The 15646-nt window shown below is 35.7% G+C and overlaps 1 protein-coding gene across 13 annotated transcripts in view; it reads left to right on the forward strand.

Moving 5' to 3' along the window:
* Nucleotides 1–15646, forward strand: part of SOX6 (SRY-box transcription factor 6) — a 611663-nt gene that overhangs the window by 405572 nt on the left and 190445 nt on the right. For all 13 annotated transcript variants that reach the window (XM_090263661.1, XM_090263689.1, XM_090263681.1 and 10 more), the window contains 2 exons: nucleotides 1687–1859; nucleotides 4912–4980. In XM_090263661.1, coding sequence (XP_090119787.1) covers nucleotides 1687–1859; nucleotides 4912–4980 — 242 coding nt within the window. The remainder of the gene's footprint in view (nucleotides 1–1686; nucleotides 1860–4911; nucleotides 4981–15646) is intronic.

A 15646-nucleotide genomic window follows, 5' to 3' on the forward strand; every position in this document is an offset into this window, starting at 1 on the left:
CAGCTGGTCACTTTCGTTGGTACAGTATATGTTCCGTTATCAGTGGAATACGGTTTCTAACATCATCTCTATTATCTTATTTTTCTTCTAATTTTGATTTTAGGCCATCTTTCCACTGAGTGAACCTTTAAGGGATAAAGATATTGACAGTTTGTTTGTTTATTTAGGATTTGGATTGGCATTAAGAATCCTAACGTAGCACTGGCCAGATGGCTAAGTTGGTTAGAACATTGTCCCATACACCAAAAGATTGTGGGTTCAATTCCTGGTCAGGGCACATATCTAGGTTGTGGGTTTGATTCCAGGTGGGGGTCTGTCCAGGAGGCAACTGATCAATATTTCTCTCTCTCCCCCTTTCTCTCTCTCAAAAATCAATAAACATATCATTAGGTGAGAATTGAAAAAAGAAAGAATCCTAAGGTCGTTCCAAATGTCATATTTTCTCTGCTGACAAGCCTTACCCTGTGGGAATCATATACTAGCAAGTGCTGGCCAGCATCTTCTGAAGACTCCCTTTCTCCATGGGACCACTCAGAAAATATGGCCACTCGTAATTAAAATATTCTTAGTTTCTCAGATTACCCTGGTGCTTTCTTAGCAGGAGTGATGGGGGTTTCATAAGGAGATTGGAAGTCTCTACTTCCACATGCACAAAAATCTGCAATCTTTGTCCCCTTTGACAGCTGGTGGCATCTTTCTGAAAGCTTTCAAATCATAGATCATTTCTTCATAATGAAACCTGTGTGGCTCAGATACAGTGGGTTGAAATTTTTATCTTATGCTGTGGTAAAATGCTCTAATTTAGATTCACAAAAGGATTCTGTACCCTTTACTTAGGAGAGCTGTGCAATTTGCCCATAAAAAGACTGCTCAGCACCATTAGTGCATACCATAAGTGTTCACTGACATCATATTCATTAAACAGCACACCCTTATGCATAACCTTTTCAACCTTGAATGTGTTTTTTCCCTTTGAAGAATGACAAATGACAAAGGGGAGAGGGAGCCCCCCCAAGCAACATTGTTGCCTTTAAGGATGAACTTGGGAACTTTAGCTTGATCCCCTCACAAGAAAAAAAAAAAGGTTCAATTCTTTCTTACCTGAGGCAAGGCAGTTGCTTCTTCGTTCCATGGCCAAGAGTGTGACCCCTGACTTCTGAGCTTTAGAGCTAGATCTTTGCACAATAGAAAAATTTTATGAGGGCAATGACGAGAAAATTCCTTAAATAACATTTATTAAGCACCTACTATGTCTTACATCCTATGTCAGTCACTGAGGGTAGAAGTGATTATAGAATATTAATACAACCCATAGTTTCTAATCTTTAGTATTAAGTATCATTTGTTTCCTAGCTTGATCTGATAAATTTGGGGGAGGAGGAAAGAGGAGTATGGTGAAAGGCAGAGAATGGGGTAGATAATTCTGCTTCTTTGCTTTGTTTCATTTTTAATAGTAAGAGGGGAGAGTGAGAATTGTACTGGCAACAATACTTTTTCTTGGCAGGGGCAATGACTAACCATAGCGTCCGTTACATTTCTACTCTGTAATGTTCCTACACTCACGATGACCTCCAGTTATTCTGCTGTATCTTTAGGTGTCTTCTAATCCTCTCCCCCTCCTACCCTTTCCCCAGTTCATTCATACTTTTCTCAAACTTGTGAGATATTTTCTTGTTTCCATTTTAGGTACACCTGAGAGCCTGGCAGAAAAGGAACGGCAGCTCTCTACCATGATCACCCAGCTGATCAGTTTACGGGAGCAGCTCCTGGCAGCGCATGATGAACAGAAAAAACTGGCAGCCTCACAAATTGAGAAACAACGGCAGCAAATGGACCTTGCTCGCCAACAGCAAGAACAGGTGAGCCCAGCAAAAGGCGCTGACACACTGGAGGTGTGGAATGCGCCAAGCTCAGCAAGTGATCACGTTGATTGGTTTATTTGTCATAAGTGTTCCCCAAAAAAGAAGAGGAAGAAGGGAAGAGAGAAGCCATTTGTAAATCATGTCTTCAAGAATACTGAGGGGATAAAGAGAGGACTAAGAAAGGCATCATGGCACCTGGGCATACTGGAATGATAATGTTGTTGGAGAACATTTGGATTTGATTCATTATTCAGGGATACTTGTTCACAGAGGCAGCACACGTATTCCGACTGTAGCTTAACCTTGAGAAGGTCACTTCTCTCTGGGCCTTACTCTTCTCATCTAGAAAAGAGGGTGCTGGTTTAGAAAAACTGTGAGGATCTTCTAGCACACAGATCCAATGTATTTTTTTCTAACTTTAAAGCTATGGTGATCACACATCTATTTTTTAGAGTAAGTATTAATAATCCTACCTCCACTTGCAAATGTTGTCCTGGTTTGGATGCTAAATTATATGGTCACTCTATTCATAGCACAGGTAAATCATCGAAAACAAATTAGCACATGGCTCCTGTAAGAATTTGACTTTATTGATTTAGAAGTGAGAAAGGAGAAAAAGGAGCAAAATTTAAATGTATAACTTTTTAAAAATAGGTCACTTTTCCAAATGTTTTTCCTGTCTCTTAAGAGTACATTAATGTAACAACAGTGGTCCTATAGAGTAGTCCCTGATGCTTTAGATCAGACAGACCCAAATTAATGTGCAGTTTTTAGGAATCTGACATTATTACTGGAATTATCTTTTCAGTTAAATGTATTTTATAGGGGTATATAGAGCAATATATGCTCTGTTGATTTTAATGAGTTGTGACGTCTGGTATTTTATATGCTTGAATATTTGCCCACATGTAGGAATATGGACTCAGCCCCTAATGGAAAATAACATAAAGGAACACTGTAAAAAATCAGAAGTTAGAATGTCATTTAGCCATCCAGAGATGACACAGTAATTAACTATTGACACTTGTGAATAAGCTAGCACAAATTAATCTTGACACATTTGCAGACGAGTGATATCTTACAGTGAACACTTTGTAATTATATTTCAAAATGAAAATTAAATGACACTTAAAACTAGGTTGTCATGCTCAATGAAGCGAGCATGTAGCTCAACCGATTGGCAAATAAAATTCAGAATTTGAGCCACATGGTGCTTATGTACCATACTTCACTGTGTCAAAGCCATACGTCTAGAGTGGATGATAGTAATTGCACTGTGGTGCTCTGGATGCATTTCTATGCAGCACTTTATCATTTAGGAGGGACCATCAATATTAGATGCCTAGTGGTGTTTCACTGGTTTGCTAAGAGGAAATAAATATTCAGAGGATCCAGCATCCAAACCTAAAGTCACAGAGTTGTCCATTTCTTTTTTAATTTAAATCATTTTTTATTTTTCAATTACAGTTGACATACAATATTATATTAGTTTCAGGTGTACACCCCGGTGATTAGACATTACATAACTTATTAAGTGTTCCCCCTGATAAGTTTCGTACCCATCTGACACCATACATAGTTATTAGAATATTAGTGACTACATTCCCTATGCTGTATTTTACATCCACATATTTATTCTGCAACCACCAATTTGTACTTCTTAATTCCTTCACCTTTTTCACCCATCTCTCCAACCCACCAGTGCCTATTTCTGATTTGAATGATGACAAGCAAAGTGGGCCTTTCCAACCTTATTATATACTGTTTCCATTTTGCTTATAGAGCTTTGAGGAGGAATGGTCCCATTTCTCAAACAGTTAGGGACAGCTTTATCATGACTTCCGGTATGAGGCAGTCATCACCAGAAACCTTAAAGGAATAGTTGGGAGCAGACCGCTATTTTGTCATCTTCTGTGGAATGAAAATGTAATTAGGGTGTTTTCCTCTACTCTAGGCTAAAGCACCAAAAATACTCAAAGCATACAGCTGGGGGTTGATCCACATTCGTTTTCACTTCCAACATTGCTCATTGAAGAATATTGGCTTTTGGAAAAAGAAAAAGGAAAAAGGAAAAAAAAAAAAAACCTCATAACACCTGCCTAAAAGGCACCACTAAATCAGTCTAAGTCCTCTCTGGGCACTTTTCTCTCTGACTTTCTAGGTTGGAGTGTGTTCTCACTGAAGGGTATCCCCTTGGGCCTCAAACTATAGCAGCTCAGCTTTTGAGGCAATAAGCAGCCTGATGCCTAACTCATGTTTCATAGTAGACACCATTATCCTAAACAAGTTGTTTGCTCTCCGGAGGGTCAGATTCAGTTTTCGGTGGGGTTTGCATGAAGCAGTTAATATTTCTTTTTATAGACCAGATGATGTGTTAAGATGTTGAACTTGCTTGTTGGTGGATGAAGCAAGGGAATATAACACATTACCCTCAGAAAGATAAAGGGTTAAATATTAAATTTTGTTTTAAAAGGCTTTGTACATCACTTCATTGGTGTACATTTGTAAATCAACGAAAAGAGATAACTATTTTTGATATTTTACTGTGTTTTCTTGGTACTCCCTTGACGATATTTGTCCTTTCAGTTCTGAAATTCTTTACATTAGAAAAGGTTTCACTGGAGTCAACGATATTATAATTGATAGAAATGTCTTTCCTGTCTCTGCTTACAGATTTTACTTTTTTATGTTCAATTAAGATCTTTAGAAAAATGTAGCCAGAGTTTTTCCGTCTTTATTTTCCAAGGGTCAGATTTCAAAACCCCCATTCCTTCCAGATAATCAGTGTAGACATAGATGAGCTGCTGACCAATGTAATACAAGGGATAGTTTTCACCTACAGATAAAGAGTTAGGGGTAAGCAGAGAAATGGCACCTGTTTGAAATTTTTCCTTTTCCCCAAATTTCTGATTCTGCCTCTCTCATTTTATAGGAACTCTTTCACAGAGAAGTGCAGTAAAGCATTCTTGTAATACTAGGAGAGGTGCCTGAGGTAATGGCAAAGGTGTAAGCATTTCATTTTAACTTAATGTAACTTTATTTCTGATAGATTGCAAGACAACAGCAGCAACTTCTGCAACAGCAGCACAAAATTAATCTCCTGCAGCAACAGATCCAGGTCAGTGTACTTTATTACTCTCCTCTGATTATACTTGGGTACTTTCCTCCTTGAAAATGGAATTTAAAATGCTGCAAATGCATCCTCTCTTGTAAACAGCACCAATATGGCTACTATTCAAGAATGTTGTATACAGTTGTGTGAGTGGATGTAGGAAATATCGACTAAGTGGTGGTCTAAGCATTCTTTGTGACGTGATGCATAGGCAGAAAAAACAGTATCTTTTTTTTCTTTCTGTCATTTGCCTAACACAACTTAGTGGAAACCCATTTTGATTGCCACAAACCAATTTCTGCTTTGTATTTTACCATCTAACAGTATCGTGGGGGGAAGCTTATGTTTATTTACTTGTTAGGACTTTCTGATTGGGCTAGTTGTGAGAACAATCTTATCACCTGGGAAAATGTTGGTCATAATTAATTTGTTCTTCAACAGATATTAATTGCATTTCTGTTAGATGCTGAAGGAAATGTAAAGATTAACAAATAATTGTCTTCAAGGAGCTTACAGTCTAGAAGGAAAAGTAACTGGTTTCTGAATAATTGTAACACAATTTAGAAATTCTCTTTTTTGTTGTAACACGGTAACAGTGTAAATAGGTCATAATGACAATGTCCTGGGAAGGAATTTTGATTTCCGTCATTCCTTTAGATACTTGGTGGTTAATTCACCTCACAGCTTTTTGAGATAGGTAAGGAAGTGGTCTCCATTTTTGAATAGGAACATAGGTGTGGTTGTCTGGTGATTAATCCTCAGGAACACTGATGCCAGAGTTGTAAGTACCCACCACAGTCTCTGTGGTTTCTCTTGGCTGCTGTGGGTATTTTCTAACCACTGGGATCTGTAATTCAGCTTAGTTGTGGCAGTATAGTCTGAATTTTATTATTCCCTTCCTTGAGATTAATATTACACCTTTCTGTATTCTTAATCATTCGCATAATGTCATAGCTTACTCTAATCTCCTACCATATTAATGAAAGCCAGTGATTTTAACTTAGATCCTTGCTTCCTTTTGTTAATCATACTTAGTGTTCCAGGTAGTACTTACTGCATTTAAAATACCAATTTAGTGCCCGAAGAAGTACCTGTACCGAATTTAGCTATGTTCACGAGGAGGTTTTAACCAGTGGTTTGTTGTTGTGGTGGTTGTTTTAAAATTAGTTCTGATACTATCTTCCATATGCAAGTCCATATGTTTCAAAATAAAGATTTCAAATGTAGAGAAAATGGAATGTCTCTGGCAATTTTGACAGTCAGCCTTTACAATTAAATCTTGGAATAATTTCTCATTCTGCTATCTCTTTTATAACTCATGCTGAGATACTTAATTAAATAACTGTCCAGGTGTTCCCTTGTTCTGCCCTTATTAGAATTTTCAGTGTGTCTCCTACTACTAAGGTCAAGATGTTTAGCCTGTGGCTTCCTACGTTTTTCTTTAGCTCCCTCTCTAAAAACCCAGTAGGTGTTAAATAACCTGATCATTTAGTTCTCTCTGTTTCTCATAGTAGTAAAGCAGTAATGGAAGAAGTTCCCTGAGATGTTCTCACATTAGTTATTTATTATTAATGATTTTACTACCTCTTTATTACTTACTTCTTTATTTTGAATGTATTTCACTTATTAGTTCAATGTTGTTTGTATTAAGTGGCTGTCTTAATCGATGTTTGCTTGTGGTATTGATGCTCTCGGATAGCAACCAATTCAAGTATTTTTATGAAATTTTATTACTGTTTATTGATTACATATGGTTTTATAGTTACAGCTTGACTACATGAAATTGATGTCTTTTTCAAGAAACTAGAACTTGACCTTAAAATATTATTCATCAGAATATTCAATTTGAGGAGATAAAAAAAATTATTGTTCCAAGTTTTCTAATAGTTTAATTGCTTTTAACATTTGTGGATATTTCTCAATGTTTAATTTTTTTTTAATTGAAGCTAATCAGCACTCGATCTCAGTAGCATAAATTATAAAATCATAGAGAAAGTCAAAGTGTTAAGAGTTATATTCACTTTAGAAATATAGGATTCTTTGTAACCACAATTCATATTGGAAAAAATAAGAGGAAGCAATAACCTGTGTTAACAGTTCCTTCTGTCCTGAGCTACTGTGTACTGCATATCTTGCCAGTATTTATCTTATCAGTATGAGACCATTCAAAGAATTTTTTAAATGCTATAAAACACTCCTTACACAACACGTTGTATTCTATCTCTGACACTTTATTTTATATTCATACTGTAAGTTATTTTTTTTGAAAGGGGGATGGATTAACTGCATTTTCAAAAATGGTTTTTGGTAAGCCATAGACATGGTCAAGTTTAGGGGAGAGATTATTTTGGGGCTAATTTTTAATATCTTTTTTGAGCAAAACATGAAAATGAGATTGAAAGAAACATTCTCCCTTTTGAAAACAGAACAGAACTGAGTAAGATAATAAATACTGAACCTAACTTCTCTTCTGAAAGCAAATGAATACGGAGACAATTTGAGCAAGTTTGACTATTTTTCTTTTCTTAAAATCTTGAGTCCTAGAACCTATTAGTTAACATGGTCAGCAAGATAAAGCCTTGGCAATTGGCTCTGGATCATGATTGTCAGGTGGTTACATTCAAGATTGTCCTTTACATCTAGTTCAGAATACTGACTTCTGAATTAGTACTATTGTTTTGGAATTTGCAAGCTGTAATAGAAAGAAGGAAAAGAGTATCTAACCTCTTGCAACAACCACAAATACATCTGGGCCTATTGTAATGGAGACAAATGACAACCTGAATGATTTGCACAAATTTAAAAGCAGGATTTTTAATTAGAAATAGGAAAAGGCAAGATTAAGATACTATTGTAATGCTGTTTTACTGGCTTATTTTATCTGTACTCATTCAATATTTATATATGCAGTTAAAATTATTTTATTTTATATATATATATATTTTTTTTTCTTCTTCGAATATCATTTTTAACATAATGTGCCTTGGTAAAGCCTAACTAAGTTTTAAAGACATACTTTTAAAACCATGTAAGTCTTGTTTAAAAAGTAAGAGGAATGATTTTGTGAACTAATATTTTAATATTTTTGAAGAGTCCATTTTTACCATTAAAAAATCAGGTTAGTAACTTTTAAATGATTATGAAAATGCTTTAATATGAACAGATCTTTTAGGAGGCTATTTGCTCACTGAATTCAAATCCTTTTTTGTGCTTTGAGGAAAATGCTGATTCCTCTCATTGGTTACATATTAAGTAATTCCCCCAATGTGGATGGATCCCACCAAAAAGTTAGGACATTTTTGCTATTTTTAGGACAAAAAGAGCACAGTATTTATCAACTCTATGGAAAGCAAATCTAATAGATCATTGAATATAGATTCATGGAGCTAGGAATGTTGAGTCTCATGCTGTAATTCCAAAGGACAGATAACCGCTTCAAATGTCATCCTCCTTCTACCCAATCCCTTAGCTAGTCTCTTAAAGAATTTTATTTATGAGTTATGTTGATTAGAAAACAAAATATACTTCTAATTCATTGGACATATCAAAGCATATTCACAGTATTTTAATCAGCTATTATGTATACGGGGTAGGCAAAAGTAGGTTTACAGTTATAATACAAATAAATAATATAATAATTAATAAATAATAATACAGGAATAAACTATATGTTTTGTGTACTTACAACTGTAAACCTACTTTGTCTGCCCCTGTAAGTCTAGTCTAAGCAAAACAGAACATATTTTATGAATCCTGATTTTTTGATTCATCCATATATTTATTCATTTACCATCATTTGACTGCGTCATGGGTTTTGAATCTAGAGAAGATACTCTTCATGGACACCACACACCCCATTCTTTGGTTTTGATAGCATGACAATGGGAACACATTTAATGATGGTATTTTGCTGCTAGAACTTAATCTTTGCAAGAGAATCCAGCTCATTAAAATATCTTTGTGAAAAACCTACCTCTCTGGGCATGAATGGTGTTATCCAATTATTTATGTATGTTCAGACCCCAATTTTAATGGTATTCAAGTGGCTCGTATTGTGTGCTATACAGAGAGTGTCCTCTCCTCATATCGCTGACCGAACAACAATTGTCTCTTGAGAATGGACTGGCTGGTTGAGATTTTATTTGGGCATAAGGCTTCCTGGGCGAGGGCCAACGATTTAGTCAACTCATATATATCTACCTTCCAGGGTATAATTGTGAGATTTGAAATTCTTAGCTCTTTGTTAATTTTTATGGTTAATATACAGTAATAATTGCCCTCCTCTCATCTTTTAATACGTTCATTAATCGGTGAGCTCAGTTGTGAGAGTCCTGAACTAAATGCCATTGCTGCTGCAGTGCAGATATTCTTGGTCTTACACAAAAACTTTCTTTTAAATGCTGTAGTGCATGCTGCTTATTTACAAAACCAAGTGTTGGTCTCTTCTCTGTTGCTTCTCTCTTCTTAAGGATATATGAATATTTTTTCATACCTACTGTTTTCTGTTTTGGTTATAATATAATCCTGTGTGCTATTTATACATTTTGTCTCTGTGTTTGTCACATGGTAGAACACCGTTAAATGTGTCTTCTTTCTTCCTGTCTATTAACCAGAAGAGATATTAATATTATAAGCAAGGAGGTGATTGTTCTTAAGCCATTAGATAGAATCATTAGAGATGTACTCTCACCTTTTTAGGAGACAAACCTTGCCTTTTGTTTCCTTCAATATGATTAACTATAGGCATTGCAGGTATCTGCTGAGCAGAATAAGGACTACCATTTATGTGGAGGAGTTGTCTAAAGATCAGAAATAATTACATTATACATTAGCCTTCATGGCCTGCATGACCTGGTTAATTAATTTTTTGCTAGGATAATAATAATAGATATATATTTGACCATATGCTTCATCATTCAGTATCTAATTGACCTCTAATTTTAAGAGCTGGACTTTGCCTTTTTATTGTCTGTTGGAGATGGCTGACGCAGCCAACGGAAAAACTGAGGCAAGTCAGGAGCCTCCCAGTCTCACATAGTCCCTCTGTCTTATGTTGTATCTCTTTGTTAATTGTATTTAGCATTGATAAACAAAAAGCAATTACAGTGCTCCTGTTTTGGCTCTAGTGAATAGTCCTTTTTTGTGTGTTATTGATCAGGTAACGGATCTCCTTCCAACAGTCTCTGAAAGGAACAAATAAACCCATTGGAAGTAATTTGATACTTCTGTTGGCACCGTCCTTGTATCTGATACTCTCTTGCAATGAAATGAGGGTTATAAACAAAGCTTAGAAGTTTAGGATTAGCCCCCAGCTTCAGCAAGCCCTTAAAATATTTTGTAATTCTATCTTCAATCATGAATTAGCCAGGAAAAACAGACCCTCTCTCCTCTATTTTTCTGCTGTATGCTGTTTTTAATTGCCCACAGGCAGGCTGTTGTGATCTTCTTTGGAAGTTTAAAGCCAAGATAAAAATGCAAATCTAATTATTTCTTTTATGTAATCTAATTAACTTTTAAAGTAATGATAGATGCTCCATAGCTTGCTTTATACATTTTAATAGTGAAATTTCTGAATTATAAAGCATAGGTAAAGCTGCTACACTTCATGGCTAGCAATGGCCTTCACTGCTAAAAACATAAATTATTATTGTGGGTCTGGAACTTCGCTTTAGTTAATCATGCTAGACTGTTTGTTAAAGTTGGAGTGGATTTAGAAATAAGGAGAAGTGATACCTGACCAGATCCTATGAGCTACTACATAGAATTATTAATCGGCTTGCAGCCCGTTTTCTAAACGTGGCCTTATGGCAAAGGTCTTATTCAGCAGACCCGAAGCTGATGTGAATTTCAGTGCTTTTCAGGCACTATCCTTCAGATTCCCCAGCCCCCATCAGCTGACCCTCCCTTCTCCATCTTATCTACTTGTGCTTATCTCTCAGATTCCACTCTCCAGCTCTCTCTCAAACTAGTGATACTAAAAATTCAGGGAAACCAAAGTCTTTGCGCTGTACCTCTTCAGAGGCGGGAGCGGATGGTGCAGAGTGGGCACATGACCCCGGCGGTGCCAGCATGTGGCGTTACACAACAATGAATCACTCCCCATGGAAAAGGGGTCTCTTTTCTACTTTTTTCTTGATCTCTCTGATTATATCGAGGGCTCAGTTTAGTTAGTCTTTAATTCCTTTCTGGGATGTGCTAATCTTCTTTGTAGGAGACAGAGAGATCACCTTAGTCTCAGGGCCTTTGCAAGCAATAGTGTTTACCTAGAATTTAAATAAAATAAAACTTTTATTTTCATGGTTATCTGGTTAGCTTTTATTTATGACAACTGACTTTAGTGTTCCATTTGAGATAGTAATATAAAGTTCCTTTTGAAATAAATGTAATGAAGAAAAAAAATAGTCAATTTAAATAACAACTTTAAGCTAACAGTAATTGAGTAAGTACTTCAGTATGGCAAAAATTATGAAGGTAGTTCTTTAATAATGGAATTTTGGGAAACTTTTGCAAGAGCACTACACTACGAGGTATTAAATGTTCCCCTCCACCATGCTTCCTCTCCCACAGAGTGTCAGACTTGAAAGCATGAGCCAGAGGCCCTCATGGTTCTCACTCACTGATAGCTATTCCTGTTGGATAACAATATAGTGAGTTTATCATAAGTTTGACTCAAAAATAACCCTGAGATTGTTTTTCTATGTTCTTTGGAATTAAAATGCCCTTTCTTTTTATTGAAGTAAAGGTGATAATAAATGGTATGTGCTTTGTTTCTTTTTGCTTTCCAGTAATTTTATTTGGTAAAATAAAACATTTCCAAATATATGTGAGTCCCCACTTTTGTGTTTCTTTGAGATTTCTTTGAAACTCTTTTTCTAGTCCAAATCCTTTAGTTTACACAGGGAAACTGAGGCACAAACCACAGACTTGTCCAAATTTAAAAAGCTAAATATTGTCAGAGCCATGAGTGGAACCCAACTTTCTTGACTCCTACTCTAGTACTGTTTTCAACATTCCAGGTTGTGTCTCAATTTGCCCTTTTTGTGGCTTGAATAAATCTTAGTGCACTTTATTTTCCTAGTCTGCAAAATGTGGAAAAATAGTACCTACCATCTAAAAATCTCATTACATTCCCTTTATTTTTAAATGGAAATAAAAAGGAAGATTTGTTATTAGAATCAGGTTATACCCAAGAACTACAATAACTGTGGGCGCAGACCCACCAGGAAAGAGATAAAGAACATAATTGGAAGCTTTTTGCAGGGTAGTATGACATGTCCTCATGGCTGAGTGACTCTTTAAGTATTTACATATAAAGTCCTTAGATAGTTGATTAGATGACTTTCTGCAGGCTGTAAAGCGATATCAGTGACATTATTGAGGGTCAGTCACCTTTAATGTTAATACTTTTTTTTTTTTTTTTTTTTTTTGCAGCTACCTTCTCCAGCTGACATAGTGACAGCATTTGATTCCAGTGGTTCTCAGTCTTGGCTGTACCTTGTAATCACTTGGAAGCCTTTTAAAAATACTGATGTCTAAATCCCATTCCAGAGATTCTGATTTAATTGGTCTGGGTACAGTCCCAGATGGTGACCGTTAAAAGCTCTCCAGATGATTCTAGAGGACAATCAAGATTGAGAAGTACTGCTTTATACAGCGTAATGCAGATTAAATTATTAAATGTGAATTCTAAATTGTTTAGACTATCTATGTATTTATCTACTTACCTACCTGTCTACCTACCTACCTATAGATAGAGTAAGTTTTGGAGCATAACTTAAGCAAATAATTCTTGACTTTGGTCACAGCTACTTTACTTAATGGCTAGAAAGCATATAATGGATTATTGCTCAAACAATTTTAATAAACTTAGTTTTAATAACTTGATTTTTATTTACATGTGGGTATACTGGCAAGATATGAATTTGTTGGTATCAGATTTGTGCCTTTGGGAGAGATATTTAAAATGAAAACACAACATAGTTTTTATAATAAGATAAATTTTTTTAGAAAATAAATTCTAGATGCCCTTTGACTTCTATTATCTAAACAGAATGAATTTTAACCCAAGAAATCAACCTGTTTTTTATTTGTGTTTAAAAAATATTCGCTATGCAGTTGACTACAACTTGACATATGTGAAAAATTTATGAATGTAAATGCATTTTTAAACTACATTTGTACATATAAGTAGAAGATATAGAGGTTAAGATACATTGCTTCAGAGTGTATGCAATTAAAATTTTTGTAGAACCAGGAAAAGCATTTGAGACAAATAAATCAAGATTTAGATTTTATTTCTACTACTTATTAGCTCTGTGATTGTTTTGCCACTTACTATCCGTGAGATAAATTACTTAATGTCTCTGAGCCTGGATGTTATAATTCCTAAAAGATGGGTAATTTTGGTACCTCACTAGTTGATTAGAGATTGTTGTATAAAGCCTCTAGTAAGTGTTCAGTGCATAGTATCTATCACTACCATTATTGTTGTTGCTGTTCTTGTATACTAGGTATAGGAATAATTTCAGAGACCCAAAAGAAACATACATGTACATATTTGTATCAGCACATATAAGCATGTTTGTATCATATACACATGCATGATTAGAACCCACAAATTAGTGATGAAATATAGGATAATCAATGAGGATATACTTTAATCAATTATTTTCATCATGATAATCTAGAGGAAAAGAAAGAGCAATGATTTTCTCTGGCTGCTGACTGAGAGGTATTTCCGTGATCAGTGAGAGGCAAGTAAGGTTTATCGGGCACTCAGAAATAGCTGTCCGGGAATGAGACAGAGATTCCTGGAGATTATTCTGGAAAATAGGGTCAAATTCTCACCTTTCACACTAAAATGGGCCTTTCTCTCAGATCACTAGTGCTTGTGAAGTTAGAGAGATAGTAAATGAACCTTTCCAGTTTATTTTATAGCCTTTGGGGGGGGGGGGAACACATACACACACAGATGAAGTTATGTGATGTAGCAGCATAAAATGCAAAAGTCCTTCTTGTTTAAAATAAAGTTGTTCATATAAATCTTATGTATGCCATCTCCTGGAAGTCAAGCATTTGCCCAGCTTTTGTGAATTATGTCTATACTTAGAATTTAAGAAGCTAAACAGTATGCATACCAGGCTTGAGAGATGGGAAATAAAAATTGATATACTGTGTGACACTTGATATAGCACAGGGAAATATTTTTTTAATTCTGAAGGGATGTACTGACATAACCATTTTTAATTCACATAAGGTAACTCCTACAAAGTTATTAATGTTTAGAGTCAGATATTTTTACTTGTTCAAAATAAAAGAAAATAAACGATGCAAAAGGTGTAATGTCTCCCTCACTTGGAGACACTGAATTCATTTTATCCACCACCCAGTCCATTAAGAAAATGTTAAAGTTGTAATATTAAACAACAAAAGTTAAGAAACTCACAGGTCAGAATAAAGGGTAAAGTCCTCTTAGGGCATATCCATGACTTTTGTTAAACATACACTCTGGTGACAAATTTTCCTTTTAAAACATATACAGATGAGTTCGCTATGATGGCTGAGATTAGTGCACATGGAAAGGGCTCTCAGCTAGGCTGACTTGCCTGTGCTTGAACATGTTGACAAGGTGGATAAACTCTTCTAAAGAACTCTAACAGGCCAGGCATACTTTGTACTGTAATAGCATCATTCATTTCCCAGCCACACAAAAGTTGGCTCCTCCTTATACATTTTTTAGTTGTATTATTCATAGGAAAATGGGGGTGGCGGGAGACCAAGAAAACTGATTTTAGTTTCCATAATTGTTGATAAATTTGTCCCCTTTCAAAAATTGTGATGTCAAGAGCCAGTTACCTAAATGGTAAAACATTCCTTTAGTATTGTGATTTGATAAAAGATGAAGTAAGTACTAGTTTGGTATTTTTTAAGCTGGATGTGGCAGAAGCCATTTGGTGATGCACAAAGAGTTAGTTAAATATAGGGCACTTTAGGATTAGCATAATTGAATGGTGTCTGAGGAAGCAGTCAGGGACCTGAAACTTCAAGGAGAGGAAGCATCTCCAGCTGTTGGTTCTGGTATTTGTTTGTCCTAAAGGACCTTTTTTTCATTCTGTGGCTGGCTGTCAGCTCCTCCTTCTTCCTCACTTGCATTTCACTGAGAATCATGAATGTCGAGATTGCTCTCAGCTAATTGGTTTAGTAGCTGAAGACTGGGGGATAGAAAGAATCAAATGGGGTTTGACAAAATGAACATGATGGAGAGGAAGAAAGTCCACATGGATAGGAAGCCATTACCTTACTTAGTGATGAGTAATTGAGGTTTGAGAAAAGAAACACTGCTTCCAAGTTTTCCTCTCTACCCAACTCTGTCATTCTTTGTGATGCTTGTGCAGACTCAGGTTTCTAGAGTTTATGTTTGAAGGCTAGATGGAGTGGAGACACCATTAGATGACCCAAATTTTTGGTATTTGGAAAAACACAGAGGAACAGGCAAACGTTAGATAGTAGTATTCATTACTGCGTTTAGCCAGAGCTTAGTCTTAGAAGATCAGGTAGACCAGTTCAGATCCGTAGTGTGATAGAGCAAACATACAGTCTACTATTGGAAGAATTATAGCTCTTGTTTGGGATATTTATAATGCAAGGGTGGAAACCAGGGCAAAAAAAAAGA

The sequence above is a fragment of the Furipterus horrens genome, unplaced genomic scaffold (genome assembly GCF_987537825.1).
Source record: "Furipterus horrens unplaced genomic scaffold, mFurHor1.1.pri manual_scaffold_2, whole genome shotgun sequence".
In the NCBI taxonomy this organism is placed as follows: domain Eukaryota; kingdom Metazoa; phylum Chordata; class Mammalia; order Chiroptera; family Furipteridae; genus Furipterus; species Furipterus horrens.